The 14,236-nt window shown below is 54.0% G+C and overlaps 2 protein-coding genes across 2 annotated transcripts; one reads left to right on the top strand and one right to left on the bottom strand.

Moving 5' to 3' along the window:
* Positions 1-5,507: 5,507 nt before the first annotated feature.
* On the top strand, positions 5,508-7,024 carry Ppp1r35 (protein phosphatase 1 regulatory subunit 35). The gene is made up of 4 exons (XM_090324052.1): positions 5,508-5,871; positions 5,950-6,199; positions 6,281-6,417; positions 6,543-7,024. The coding sequence occupies exons 1-4, from the start codon at positions 5,641-5,643 to the stop codon at positions 6,714-6,716; spliced, it is 792 nt and encodes a 263-aa protein (XP_090180178.1). The 5' UTR covers positions 5,508-5,640; the 3' UTR covers positions 6,717-7,024.
* A 2,323-nt stretch (positions 7,025-9,347) lies between these two features.
* Mepce (methylphosphate capping enzyme) lies at positions 9,348-13,803 on the bottom strand. The gene is made up of 4 exons (XM_090324067.1): positions 11,730-13,803; positions 10,521-10,739; positions 10,018-10,144; positions 9,348-9,921 (listed from the first exon to the last, which is right to left on the bottom strand). The coding sequence occupies exons 1-4, from the start codon at positions 13,371-13,373 to the stop codon at positions 9,869-9,871; spliced, it is 2,043 nt and encodes a 680-aa protein (XP_090180193.1). The 5' UTR covers positions 13,374-13,803; the 3' UTR covers positions 9,348-9,868.
* Between the last annotated feature and the right edge of the window lie 433 nt (positions 13,804-14,236).

The following is a 14,236-nucleotide window of genomic DNA, read 5'->3' as shown; positions in this document are numbered from 1 at the left end:
GGCATGAGGAAGTGAACTTCTGTGTTCAGCGTTTCCAGAGAGGCCGCACAAGGTAGACTGAGGCACAGTGACTCAATTTTGGAGTTTCCAACTGCCAGTCATTGGCCACATCTCCAGTGTATTCCAGAAACCATCCTGAGGTCAACCAGCATGGTGATGGTTCTAGGAACCCTGAATATTACAGATCCCAGGACTCTTGGAGTTGCATCCGCCATCACCATTGGAGAAATGAGCTTTGGTTTACTAAGAAGAATCTCAGTTAGAGTGAGAAGGTCAAAGCATGGTCTCTTGTAAATAATCTCACAAGTGGCTACAGGCCCAGGAAACAGCCAGGCCTGAGACGAGGGGCACATGGAAAGGAATCCTGCTCTCATTTTTCCTTGGCTTCTTCAACGTCATTGGAGTGGGAGGTGGAAAGAGGAGCGTGAGTTCAGCCAGCAGCCACAGCGAGCCACTGGTACACCCGACCTCTCCTTCCCCAGTCCTGTCTGGGCTTGGCCCAGGAGCTTGAAGGAAAACTTGTTGAAGGGCAAAGGTGGCTGCACAGAACTGTCTCCCTACTTGGCCTCCTTCCTGACTCGACCTGAGGAATCCTAGCCAAGAACTCTGGAGAAGGACTGTGGGATGACCAGAGCAGAAACTACCAGACAGGAAGACAACATGTGGAGTCTCCTGGGGTGAGAAGAGAACAGTACTCAGCGCTTAGGAGGTGGAGGCTGCAGGACTGCAAGTTCAAGGCCACAATGGGCTACAGAGACATAATTAGGGAAAAAAAAAAAACCCAAAACCCAAAACCCCAAACAACAACAACTGTATACCAGTGGCTCATATTTGTAATCCTAGCTACTCAGGAGACGAGATCTGAAGAACCTTTGAAGTTATCAGGGCAGGCTAGTCTGAGACTCTTGAGTTAACCACCAGAGAACTGTAAGTAGAGCTGTGGCTCATGTGGCAGAGCACTTAACTTTGAGCAAAAAAGTTGAGGGAGGGGCTGGGAGTTTGGTCTAGTGGTAGAGTGCTTGCCTAGCATACACGAAGACCTGGGTTCGATTCCTCGGTACCCCACATACATAGCAAAAAGCCAGAAGTGGTGCTGAGGCTCAAGTGGTAGAGTGCTAGCCTTGAGAAAGTCCAAGGACAGTGCTCACGCCCTGAGCTCAAGCCCAGGACTGACAAAAAAAAAAAAAAGTTGAGGGAGCAGGCATGGTGGCTCACACCTGCAATCCTAGCTACTCAGGAGGCTGAGATCTGGGAATCGAGGTTCAAAGCCAGCTCAGGCACAAAAGGACCTGAGATTCATCTCTAATTAACCTCTAGAAAATGGGAAGTGGGGCTTGGCTCAAGGTAAGGCAGTAGCCTTGAGCTGAAGAGCTTAGGGACAATGCCCAGGCTAAGTTCAAACCCCATGACAGGCACACAAACAAAAACCTTGCTTTTTGCCCAAGAGGTTTCTGAGCATGTCATTTCTTCATGGACTTTCCCCAGATCATGTGACCCAGAGATGGGGAAAACCCTCCTTGAACCCTACATGTCATGATACTTTTTTTTTTTTTTTCCTGGTTGTAGGACTTGGACTCTGGGCCTGGGTGCTGTCCCTGAGCTTTTCAGCTCAGGCTACACCCTACCCGTGAAGCCACAGCGCCACTTCCGGTTTTCTAGTGGTTAATTGGTGATAAGAGCCTCACAGTCTTTACTGCCCGAGCTAGCTTTGAACCTCAGCCCTCAGATCTCAGCCTCCTTAGTAGCTAGGATTCAGGTGTGAGCCACCATGCCTGATGATGTTTTTTATATTTTAATAGTCACTTGTACTGATATGATCCTATTTTACTAGCTTGTGTAAAATGTGAACGTTGCCAGAACAAAAATGGAGTCACTTTGTGCTGATCTTTTCTTTTTCTTTTTCTTTTGTTCCAGCATTGAGACTTGAACTCAGAGCCTCAAGCTCTTGCTTAGCTTTTTTAGCTTAAGACTGGCACTCTATCACTTGCGTCATACTTTGGCTTTTTGTTAATTGGAGATGAGTCTCATGGAATTTGCTGCCCAGGCTGGCTTCAAACCACAATCTTCATATCTCAGCCTTCTGAATAACTAGGATTGTAGGTGTAAGCCACTGATGTCTGGCTACATTGATGCGCGCGTGCGCTCTCGCTCTCTCTCTCTCTCTCTCTCTCTCTCTCTCTCTCTCTCTCTCTCTCTCTCTCTCTCCTTTACCAGTCCTTGGGACTTGAACTCAGGCCTGACCACTGTCCTTGGGCTTTCTCAAGGCTAGAGCTCCACCACTTGAGGCACAGCACCACTTCCGGCTTTTTCTATGTATGTGGTACTGAGGAATTGAACCTGGGTCTTCATGCTTGTTAGGCAAGCACTGTACCACTAGGCTAAACCCCTGGCACTACATTATTGGATTCTGAGTAAGGCGTTTGCTTTATGCCTGGACAGCCTGTTTGTTTTTTTTTTTTTTGCCAGTCCTGGGCTTGAGCTCAGGGCCTGAGCACTGTCCTTGGACTTTCTCAAGGCTAGAGCTCTACCACTTGAGCCTCAGCACCACTTCTGGCTTTTTTCTATGTATGTGGTACTGAGGAATCAAACCCGGGTCTTCATGCATGCTAGGCAAGCACTTTAACCACTAGGCCAAACTCCCAGCCCCCAGCCAGGGTTTTGATCTGTGTTCCTGAAGGGTGGTAGATGTACTAGCACCCAGCCATTGTGCTTCCCTCCTAGTTGGCTGAAAAGATATGTTGTTAGTTTGTGAGCTTTTATATCCAGGCTGGCCTCAAACCAGAGTCCCTTGATCTGTCTCTCAAGAAGGGAGCCTGCTAGCTGACAGTGGCCCACGCCCATAATCTTAGCTACTCATGAGGCTGAGATCTGAGGATCAAGGTTCAAAGCCAGCCCAGGCACAAAATAACCTGAGACTCTTACCTTCAATTAACCTCTAGAAAAGGGGAAATGGGGCTTGGCTCAAGGGTAGGGCAGTAACCTTGAACTGAAGAGCTTAGGGACAGTGCCCAGGTCAAGTTCAAGCCCCATGACCCACAATAACAACAACAACAACAACAACAACAACAACAAAGGAGCTTCCTGGGTACCCAGCCTTCTGGGTAGCTGGAATTATAGGCATGAGCCACTGGTAGTGTCTGGTTTGTAGGTGTCATTTTGTTTGTGGTTCTGATGACTGAACTCAGAGCTTCAGAGCAAGCATCCTGCTATGTGAGCCACATCTCCAGTTGCATATATTATTTATGAAGAAGGCTTCAGGGTGCAGACCCCAGGTAGGAGTAGCAATGTCTTTTGGAGATTCTTGGAAACGCAAAGGCTGAGGATACATGCCCCAAATCTCCTGGATCAAAGCGCTGGGTGTGGCCCAGCCAGCTATCTGTTTTAACAAGCCCAAGGAAGTTTTCGAACCACTGCCACATTGCATGGGAATGTGGACTGTCAGGATTTGGAAGCCAGGCCATATCACAGTTGCCTACAAGCTCATTAAAAATATTTCTAGCTGGATACTGGTGGCTCATGCCTGCAATCCTAGCTACTCTGAGATGGATTATAGTTTGAAGCCACCATAGCTGAAAAGTCCACTAGATTCCATCCCCAAAATAAGCAGGAAGAAGCTCAGTTATGCGGGGCACTGGTGACTCATGCCTCTGTATTCCTAGCTACTCAGGAGGCTGAGATCTGAAGATTGAGGTTCAAAACCAGCTCAGGTGGCTGGGAGCATAGCCTAGTGGTAGAGTGCTTCCCTAGCATGTATGAAGCCCTGGGTTCCATTCCTCAGTACCACATACTCAGAAAAAGCCAGAGTGGCACTGTGGTTCAAGTGGCAGCGCACTAGATTTGAGCAAAAAGTGTCCAAGGAGAATGTCCAGGCCCTAAGTTTAAGCCCTAGGACAGGTGGGGGGAAAACGAAGACAAAAACTCAGCTCAGGTAAAAGAAGTCCATGAGGGGAGTGTGGCCTAGTGGCAGTGCCTGCCTAGCATGCATGAGGCCCTGGGTTCAATTCCTTCCTTGGTACCACATACATAGAAAAAACTAGAAGTAGCCAGGCCTGTGGCTCATGCTTGTAATTCTAGCTATTCAGGAGGCTGAGATCTGAGGACCAAGGTTGAAAGCCAGCCCAGGCACAAAAGAACCTGAGACTCTTATCTCCAGTCAACCTCTAGAAAACAGGAGGTGGGGCTTAGCTCAAGGATAGGGCAGTAGTCTTGAGCTAAAGAGCTCAGGGACAGCACCCAGGCTGAGTTCAAGCCCCATGACCCACATACAAAAATAAAATAAAATAATAGAAAAAGAAAAGGCCAGATGTGGTAGAGCATTAGCCTTGAGAAAGCCCAAGGACAGTACCTCAGGCCCTGAGATCAAGCCCCAGGACTGGAAAAAATAAAAGTCCATGAGATTATCATCTCCAGTTCACCAGCAAAAAGCTGGAGCTGTGGCTCAAGTGATAGAGTGCCAGCCTTGAGCAAAAAAGCTTTAGTATCTAGGCTTCATGTTCAAGCCCCAGTATGGGGACAAAAAATAAAAAATAAAAATAGGAAGGGTGGAGGTGTTATTTAGCTAACAACAAGTTACCAGCTGGGCAAGCTGAACAACTGTGAGGGTGAGTTCAACACACACACACACTCCTGACCTCAAAGCCAGACACTGGGTGAACCTTGATCCTCAGTTCTCAGCCTCCTGAGTAGCTAGGATTGCAGGCGAGAGCCACCACTGGCAGGAATCTATATTTTAACCAGAAATACTTTGAATATTCTGTACCACTGTACTGAGGGAATGTCACAGAAGCACTTGGAGGCTCAGAAAGCTCCAGCCTTGAGATGTTAAGGTTGCCTCTTGGGTATTTAGGGGATGCAATACTAGAGAAGGTGGAGCCTCAAATTCCCACCCAAGGTGTATGTTGTTCTCACTGGGCGGACTTGAAAGATCTATGAGCACATTTTCCCATCAGATGGCAGTAAAGGGCTTTAAGAAAGAAGCACATGTTCTAGTTTGCTCCAAGCAGTTCTCCTGGCAGCTTTCCATGTTTCCTCCTCTCGCTAGTGGTGTGATTCCACACACAGCCTCAGAAAGCCTGGTTCAAGAATCTCTCCCTCAACTGGGGTGCGGGGTGGCTCCCACCTGTGATCCTAGCTACTCAGGAGGAGGCTGAGATCTGAGGATCGGGGTTCAAAGCCAGCCCGGATACAAAAGGACCTGAGACTCCTATCTCCCAATTAACCTCTAGAAAATGGGAAGTGGGGGCTTGGCTCAAGGGGAGGGTGGGAGCCTCAGGACAGCGCCCAGGCCCAAGCCGAGTTCCAACCCCGTGAACCCCCCCCCATAAAAGAATTCCCTGTTGGGAGATCCAGACAGAAAACGAACACGCTGAGGCCGTCGGACGGAGACCGGTGAGGGCGAGGACGAGGATGCCATGGAGGACTTTGTGGTGAGGGGAAAGCTGTCCTCGCCGGGACCCTCAGGACTTCCGCACCGGCGGTGCCAAGTCGTGGAGCGGAAGCGGGGGGCGGGACAAGGAAGTGACGTCACGCGCCGCCGCTGGGGCGGGGATAACGGCTTCCGGTCGTGGTCTCCCGGGGTGTGTGGGGGGGCGAGGCCGTGCGCGGTGCCCCTCGCCGCCCGCCCTCCCGCTGGTAGCCTGGATGATGGACTGCGCCGAGTCCGGGCCGGAGGTCCTAGGAGGCAGAGACGCCCTGGTGGCCCCAGGGCCACACCCAGAGCCCCCAGCCCCGGAACCTCGCGTCCCGGTGCCCGAGCCCGGTCTGGACTTGAGCCTGAGCCCGCGGTCCCTGAGCCCCGAGCCGCAGAGCCGCAGCCCGGGGCGGCGGAAGGGACGGGCGGGGTGGCGGGGCACGGCCCGCCGGGGGCGTCAGGTGAGCTGGGGTCCGAGCCGCCCTGGGGACCCGGACGGCCCTGAGCGCGGCCGCTCACCGCTGGCCCTGTGTCCCCAGGTCCGCTTCCGCCTGGCGCCGCCCTCGCCGGTCCTCCCCGAGCCTCCGCCCGCCGCCGCCGCCACCGCCACCCCGGGCGAGGCGCACGAGCTGGAGGCTCCCGCGCCGCTGAGCAGCCTGGCCTTGACCGCAGAGCTGCAGGCGGCGCGGGCCGCAGCCTCGGGACCCTTTGATGCCGCCAAGGCCGTGGAGGAGCAGCTGAGAAAGTCTTTCCAGACCCGCTGCAGCCTGGGGGAGAGCGTGGCCGAGGGTGAGGGGGGCGCGCGGCCCGGCGGGCGGGGGGCCCGGGCCGGGCGGAGCCGTTGATCGCCCGCCCCTCCCGCGCTCCCAGGACTGAACGTGCCGCGCTCCAAGCGGCTCTTCCGAGACCTGGTGAGCTTGCAGGTGCCGGAGGAACAGGTTCTCAGCGCGGCGCTGCGGGAGAAGCTGGCGCTCCTGCCACCGCAGGCCCGAGCCCCGCCCCCGAAGGTGAGGGAAGGGACCCGGCCCCCCTCCCGGTGTTCCCTCGTGCATGTGCGTCGCAGATTGGCCTCCACCCACCCCCACCCCCCCGTCCCAGAGTGTAAGCTTACTTTTGAGCCCAACTTCAACAGGAGCCGCCCGGGCCAGGGCCAGACATGACAATCCTGTGCGACCCAGACACACTGTGTTACGAATCTCCCCACCTGAGCCTGGACGGGCTGCCCCCTCTCCGACTCCAAGCCCGACCTCGCCCTTCGGAGGACACCTTCCTCATGCACCGGACGCTGAGGCGGTGGGAAGCTTAGACCTCAGAGCTCTCCGGATCGCCAGTGGATGATTTGTGTTCAAACCTTTTTTTTTTTTTTTTTACAGAATAAAGTGGTTGTCAGGTAAAGGGACTGTTCTGAGGAGCCACAAGCACAGCTAAAACCGCCCCAAGGATCCCTCCCAGGCTGGAAACTGCCCAGAAATGAACTTTTTTGGCCCTTACTCAGGCTATTACATAGCAAGATCTAAAACAAAACAAAAAAAAAAAAAATCCAGAAGCAAAAGCAGTATTTGTGGTAGGGAGCAGGTAGCTTTACACATGTTACCCTAACTCTTCAGGAAGCTGAGATCTCAGGATCTAGCTGGTTCAAAGCCAGCCAGACAAAAGCTCAGGGGCAGTACCTAGGTGAGAGTTCAAGTTCCAGGACACACACACACATACAAAGGTATCTCTAGCTGGGCAGATGTAGTTGAGTGATCTTAACATGTGCAAAAGCCCTGGACCCAATCCATAGCACAAACAGCTGAAAGTTCTTTGGTTTTCCAGTTGGTATATGTGGGGGGGGGGTTAGGGAGGGGGAGAAATGTAGCGGTTTGCACATGCTAGTTAAGTGCTTTACCATTGAGCTACAACTCCATCAATTTTTTTTTTTTGGCCAGTCCTGCGGACTGAACTCAGGACCTAAGCACTGTCCTTGGGCTTTCCTCAAGGCTAGTGCTCTACCACTTGAGCCACAACACCACTCCCAGCTTTTCTATTTATGTGGTACCAAGAAATCAAACCCTGATCTTTGTGCATGCTAGGCAAGCATATTTTCTACCACTAGGCCAAACTCCCAGTCCCTTGAAATGTACTCCTCCCTCACCCCCATCCCCCAATTCTGGGGCTTGAACTCGGCTTGGGCAGTGAGTTCTTTTGCTCAAGGCCACTGGTGGCTTTTTCTGCTTAAGATACTGAGGAATTGAACCCAAGGTTTTATGCATGCTAGACAAGCATTCTATCACTAAGCCACATTCCCAGTCCCTATCAAGCTTTTGTTGTGACTTGGCTTACTGAAGTTTTTTTTTTTTTTTTTTTGCCAGTCCTGGCTTGAACTCAGGGCCTGAGCACTGTCCTTGGGCATTCTCAGGCTAGAGCTTTGCCATTCAAGCCACAGCACCACTTCCACCTTTTTCTATATATGTGGTACCAAGGAATCACACCCTGGTCTTGGTGTATGCTAGGCAAGCACTCTACCACTAGGCTATACTCCCAGCCTAAAGATTTTTGTGTGTTTGTGGGTCATGAGACTTGAATTCAGCCTGGGCACTGTCTAAGCTCTTCAGCTCAAGGCCACCACCCTAGCCCTGGGCCTGGGCACTGTCCCTGAGCTCTTCAGCTCAAGGCTGCTGCCCTACCCTTGAGCCAAGCTCCACTTCCCCTTTTCTTGAGGTTAATTGGAGATAAGAGTCTCAGGTCCTTTTGTGCCTGGGCTGGCTTTGAACCTTGATCCTCTGATCTCAGCTTCCTGAGTAGCTAGGATTAAAGGAGTGAGCCACCACATCTGGCTTATTAAAGCTTAAAAAAAAAAAATCAGAAAACCAAAACCTTACTTTGTGATCACCCCAAAGGTGGGGATTGTAATTCAATATTGCTTAGCTTGAACTTGGGGCCTGGGCACTGACACCAAGATCCTTTTGTTCAAGCCTAGTGCTCTACCACTTTGAGCTACAGGGCTACTTCTGATTTTCTGGTGGTTAACTGGAGATGAGAGTCTCATGGACTTTACTGCTTGGGCTGGTTTTGAACCGTAACCCTCAGATCCCAGCCTCTTGAATAGCTAGGATTATAGGCGCCAGCCACCAATCAGTGCCCAGCTTGCTGTTTTTATTAAACATAAAGGGTTTCTAGTAGCCTTTGACATGTCACTGAAGAGCTTCCTGTTGCTAAACACATGATCTAACATCATAGAAAAGAGGAGGGTCCCCGAAGCAGGTTGGTGGCTCTCAACCAAAGTATTATTTTTTTGTTGGTTGTGGGACTTGAAATCTGAGTCCCACATCCTTTAGTGCTTGGGCTGGCTTTGAACTGTGATCCTCAGATCTCAGCCTCCTGAGTAGTTAGGATTATAGGTGTGAGCCACTGCACCTGGCTCAAGGTATTTTTTAAAGCTCTCAAATTCAGTTTAGCTAAGGCCTCAGCCCTCTTAAAGCTCACCACCCACATTCAAAAAGAACTGAAGTTTTCTGTCCAGGGAAGCAAGTTGGTAATCATATTGCAGGCTCAAATGGTAAAAATACTGCCTATAGTATGCTCAAAGTCTTGGGTTCAGTTCCCATTGCCATCAAAATACATCAGGGTGCTGTGTAACCAACCTGTGTAGATTTTATTAGCATTTTTTTTGGCCAGTCCTGGGGCTTCAATTGGGCCCGGACACTCTCCCTGAGCTTCTTTTGCTAAGGGCTATCACTTGAGCCACAGCACTACTTCCTGTTTATGTGACACTCAGGAATTGAACTCAGGGCTCAAGCATGCTCTGCATACCATTAGGCCACATTCCCAGCCAGCAGTTTTCTTAACCACTGAAAATTCTGTCCTCTTCCTTGAAACCCTAGGACGGACAAAGAAAGCAAGCATTTGTTCTGCCGAGGGGCTATCCCTTCCTCAGCCAGAAGGTGCCAGACACAGGTGTGGGGCCACTGCCCTAGGTATCAAGTTTATTGTGCTGTTCTTACATTCCAAACCCAGTCCCCTCTCCCACTGGGGACAGCAGCAGGAAGGAGTTTTACAGTATCTGTGTGCCTCCCTGCCAGGCTTCCCCCTCCAACCCTTAGTCCATGTATCTTGTGGTCCACTGAAATGCAGCTAGGGACAAAGGCCAAGAGGTGGGAATCTTTCTAGAAGAACAGGAGGAAGGGGCTATAGAATGACACTCCCACTTTCCCATGCCCAGGAGAACAAGAGTCAGCAAAACAGTCCATGCTATCCAGCCCAGCAGGCCAGGCGAAGAGGATGACAGTAACTTCAGCCCAGCTGGGCTTGCTGCTCAGGTGCAGGAGATGGGAGGAGGCTGGGGCAGCAACTTAAGAAAAAGCCTTCTTTGTAGAACCAAGGAAAGGAAACTTTGGAGTTGGGAAGGAAACACCTCATCACCCAGGTCTTCAGGAGCAGCAAGGGCAGCCTCTTCATGGTTTCTCTTCAGGGGGCCACTCAGTGGCTGGGGGAACGGGCCTTGTGGAACAGGTACACAGGACGCTGGAAGCCTGAGGGGCAGAGTACACAGGAGGCAGGTTGGCAGGTCCTCAAAACCCCGCACCCTCAGCCAGGGCCAGCCTCCCCCAGTCATGAGCCAAGCTTACCTTTGGAGGTATTGTGGGGTGTGGCCACAAGCTCATAGCTGGAAAAGCCCACCTCTGGGGATGTCAGATAAGAACTGAACTGTTCTGGCTTCAGCTGGATTCGATAGTAATTCTTGTAGATTGTTTCCTGGAGAGAAAGACAGAGAAACACATTAGCTAGCTGCCTTCTCCCCCGTCCAATGATGCCCACTCAAGTCTTTTCCCCCTGCTCAAAATATTTTTCTTGTCAGACAGAAGCTGATGGCTCATGCCTGTACTTGTAGCTACTCAGGAGGCTGAGATTTGTGGATTGTGGTTCAAAAGCAGCCTGGGTAGGAAAGTCTATGAGATTCTCTAACCACCAGAAAACTGGCAGTGGTGCTGTGGCTCAAAGTGGTAGGGTGCTAGCCTTGAGCAAAAGGGTTCATGGATAGTGCCCAGGCCTGAGTTCAAGTCCTATGAGTAGATAAAAAGTCTGTCTTCCTTCAACCAAAGAATGATTCCCCTTTTCCACAGAAGCCTACCGTGAGAGTCTTCCTCTTGCCATAGGAGGACCATGGCTGGGGCTCCAAGATCAAGATGCCCCCGGGGCGCAGGTGCTGGTAGATCCGGCGGAACATGCGCTTCAGCCCCTCGTCTCCCCAGTTCAGATGCACCCACTTGGTGAGGCTGAGGCAGAGCACCACGTCATACTCCGGGGTTTGGGCCTCCACTAGCTCATCTCGCTCCAGCACATAGTTACCCTGAGAGAGAGAGTTAGTGATGTCAACAGGACGTAAACACCCATGCCCCCAACTGTTCTCTGCCACTCCGCAGCCCCTTTCAGTTTAACTCTCTTCTTCCCTTCTTTTCTCTGCCTTTTAGGGTAAAGCCAAACTGAAAAAGGGAGCCCTGTGTTTTAAAACTGAGTAAATTAACCAAGAAAATTTCCCACTTGGAATCCAGACTGTAGCGAGCGAATGCCGGAGAACACCTGGACGTAGGGCAGGGCCTCCCTTTATACAAGGAGGGCTCGCAAATGACAGGCCTATTTTTTCTTCTTTCCTTTCTCTTAGAGAACTCAAGAGCCACCCAAGCCCCTCCCCCAGGAAACCTTTTCTAGACGATACGCTCATCACTGTCCTCGGTAAAGTCCTTTCTTCAGGTTCAATGCGGCCTAGCAGTGAATATTACTGCAGCCAGTCCAGCGACAGTTTAATGGGGAGCTGTATGCACTCAGGACGTACTCCCCCCCTCACACTACCCAGAGTCAGTGTGGAGAAGACCTAATGCTGAGCAGACCTGTGCCTGGCCCCTGACTCATCAACTCTATATTCTAAGGAAATAGAAGTGGCCTATGCAAACAGGGGCCTTACCAAAAGAAACTTCAAATAGTAGTCTTACTATGGAGTCTCCCCCAATACATTCCCTAACAGCCTCCTGTCACTTCAGTGGGTTTGAGGACAGGGTTCCATCAACTGAATCCCTTAGTAATGGTCACCCAGAAGACAAGGTGGGCCATCCTGGGTTGCAGTCAGTACTGGAGCAGGCAACAGGAGTCAGCTCCTAGATGAATCCTACCTCTCCAGGTCATAGGAGGAGAAATCTACCCAGGGGAAGAGATTCTTCACCTCCTGCCCAGGAGTGGGGGCAGGGAACTGCCTCTGGGGTCCTGACCTTTCCCTGACACACTCCTCCATTTCACTGCATCTTCATACCTGGCCCCTATTCCAAGAGCCTTCTGATATCCTTACCGTGACGAAGACGACATTGTTGGGGAAGACAGAGGTGTCCGCTCCATCCAAGGGCACTTGGGGTGCAGCAATGGGACCCCGGCTGGCTGGCAGTGAGGCTGGGAAGCAGCTTCTCTTTCGGATGGTGGCAGTCCCTTCCTCACCCTCTGCCCCTGCATCCCCCTCAGAAGTCTGGGGTGGGAGACGAAGCTCCTCAGAAAGGTAGTGACGGATATTTTGACGGGCTGCGTGAATCAGCCGGGCATCAATATCCAGTCCCACCATGCGCGATGGTCCCCACTTACAGGCAATACATAGAGTCAGATGGCCCACATTGCAGCCCAGATCTAGAACGTCCCGGCCCTTAAACCATTCAGGCTTCAGCACCCGCAGGCGCCCATCCTCACAGGAAGGATTTCGGTACCCATAGTACTTGCAATAATTCCCATACTGGAACTTGCGCTGTTGTTTCTTGAAGCCTGCAGCAGGGAGCGGGTGATGGTGGTGGTGACGGCCTCCCCCACTCCCTCGGCCCTTTTCCTTGGAACCCTGACCTCCACCCCTAGCCCCTGCCTCCGACTTGCTGGAAGTCCTGCGACGTTTGCGATGTCGGGAGGAGGAAGACGAGGGTGCAGAGGTAACTGAGGCAGCTGAAGGGGCTGAAAGGGAGCCTGAGGAACCCTGCAGGGCAGATGGAAGGGGAGACACGACCTCATCCCTGCAGTTGATGGCTGTGTTGAGTTCATAGGGCTGGGGGGCATCTCGGCTCTGGCCCTTGTGCCGCTGCTGTTGCTGCTGCTGTGTGGCGCCCTCCCCGTGGAATGAGGGGGTGAGGGGGGCTGTGGGCAGTGCGGCGTGGCTATCGCTCCCTCCAGACGCCTGCTGCTGCTGCTGCTGCTGCTGGTGGTGCTGTCCCCGGTGTCTGTGCCTCTTGCGACCAGTCTTGAGTGGCGAAGCAAGAACTACGTGGGCCTCATCAGTGCAAGTATTGAGACTGAGCGGGTCAGTGATATCTTTGGGGATGAGGATCTCCACTGGATCGCGCCCCTTGGCCGGAAGTGGGGAGGACTTGGGGGTCTCCGCATTGAGTGCACGACTCACTTCCTCATCCAGGAGGCTATTCAGGTTCAGTGGATCAAAGATATTGCCCCCCAGAAGGAAGTTGGAGGGTAACACAGAGTCACAGTCCGAGTTCACCCGCCGGCGCCTCTTGAAGGCCGGGTGTTTGAAGCCCCCCCCTACGTTACAGCTATTTCTCCTTTTGCCCCCGCCTCCCCCGGGGGGTCGGTGGGGCTGGTAGCCATTGCGAGGTCGAGGGGGCGCCGGGGGCCCCAGTTCCGTCCCGCCCCCCGCCCGGCGCTCCTCCCCCACGTCCTGGGGAGCGGCTCGCCCCGGGGTCTCGGACGAGCGGGCCTCGCCGTGCGCCGGCGTCGGGCCGCCCCCTCGGGGCGGTGGGGCCGGGCCGCCTCGAGGGCTGGCCGTGGTCCCCGCCGAGTGCGCGCGAGGCCCCGGCCCGCCGCGCTCCGCCCCGCCGCGGAGCTCCCGGGACCCAGCCTCCCGGTGCAGCTGCACCGCGGGGCCGCCCCCTCCGCCCGACTCATCTTTGAGCGGCGGCGGCGGGGCCGGCACCAGAAACGGCTCCTTCTCCGCCGCCATCTCGATCATTTCCTCCCCTTATTGCGTCCCGGTCGAGGGTACCGACGGGGGGGGGGGAATCGAGGAGGGGGGGGGCGTTTAGCGCCCCGCTTCCTTCCTAAACCCTGCTCCCTCCCCACCCCCTCTCCCGAGTGCGCGCGCAGCTCCGCTCGCCGCGAGCCTGAGTGCCTCCCGCTCCCGCACCCCCAGCGCGTCCCACTCGCCCGCGAGACCAAAACAAGATGCCCGCGAGACCCGGGCAAGCCGAGGACTCAACCGCGCGTGCGCCGACCCTCGTCTCCGCCGCCACTACCTCTCCGTCGCGAGCGCGCACGGCCGGCGCGCGTTCCGCTCAGCCCGCAGCCACGCATGCGCACTCGGCCGCCACCCTGGCTGCGCGCGCATCGGAGTACGAACCAACTTAACGGCTCCGGGAGTTTAAATATAGCCCCCCCATCTCAACCCCCCCCCAGACCCCCCCAAGAAGCCCACCACCCCAAATGGACACCTACTTCCCTTTGCAGCTAGGTCCGGCCCTACTGATATCCTTTGTCTCGGCCGCACGCTCCCACCCACCGTGGGCGAGGGACCGGGAGCTGGTGTGAAAAGGTCTCCTTGACACCCGACCCTTGTTCCAGAGGAATGAGTCTCAGCGGTCTCCACCCCGCTCCAAACCCAACAACCTCCCCACCCCGCCTCCGGCCTCCCCCTCCTGGGCAGCGCCTGCGCGGTACACCCTGTTAGGCTTGCGCGGGTAGCTGCAGCACGTGTTGGCGACGATCCCCGCCCTCCGTCCTAGGGGCGGGGACTGTGACGTCGTTTCCTCAGGTTAGAAACACGCAGAGTGCGTCAGCAGGCTCGGAGGGGGCGTGGCCTCCCCGGGAAAGGGGAGG

The sequence above is a fragment of the Megascapheus bottae genome, chromosome 34 (genome assembly GCF_031878675.1).
Source record: "Megascapheus bottae isolate mThoBot1 chromosome 34, mThoBot2.hap1, whole genome shotgun sequence".
Taxonomy (NCBI): Eukaryota; Metazoa; Chordata; class Mammalia; order Rodentia; family Geomyidae; genus Megascapheus; species Megascapheus bottae.
Note: the sequence above shows the minus strand (reverse complement) of the source record. Positions and strands in the feature narration are given on the sequence as shown.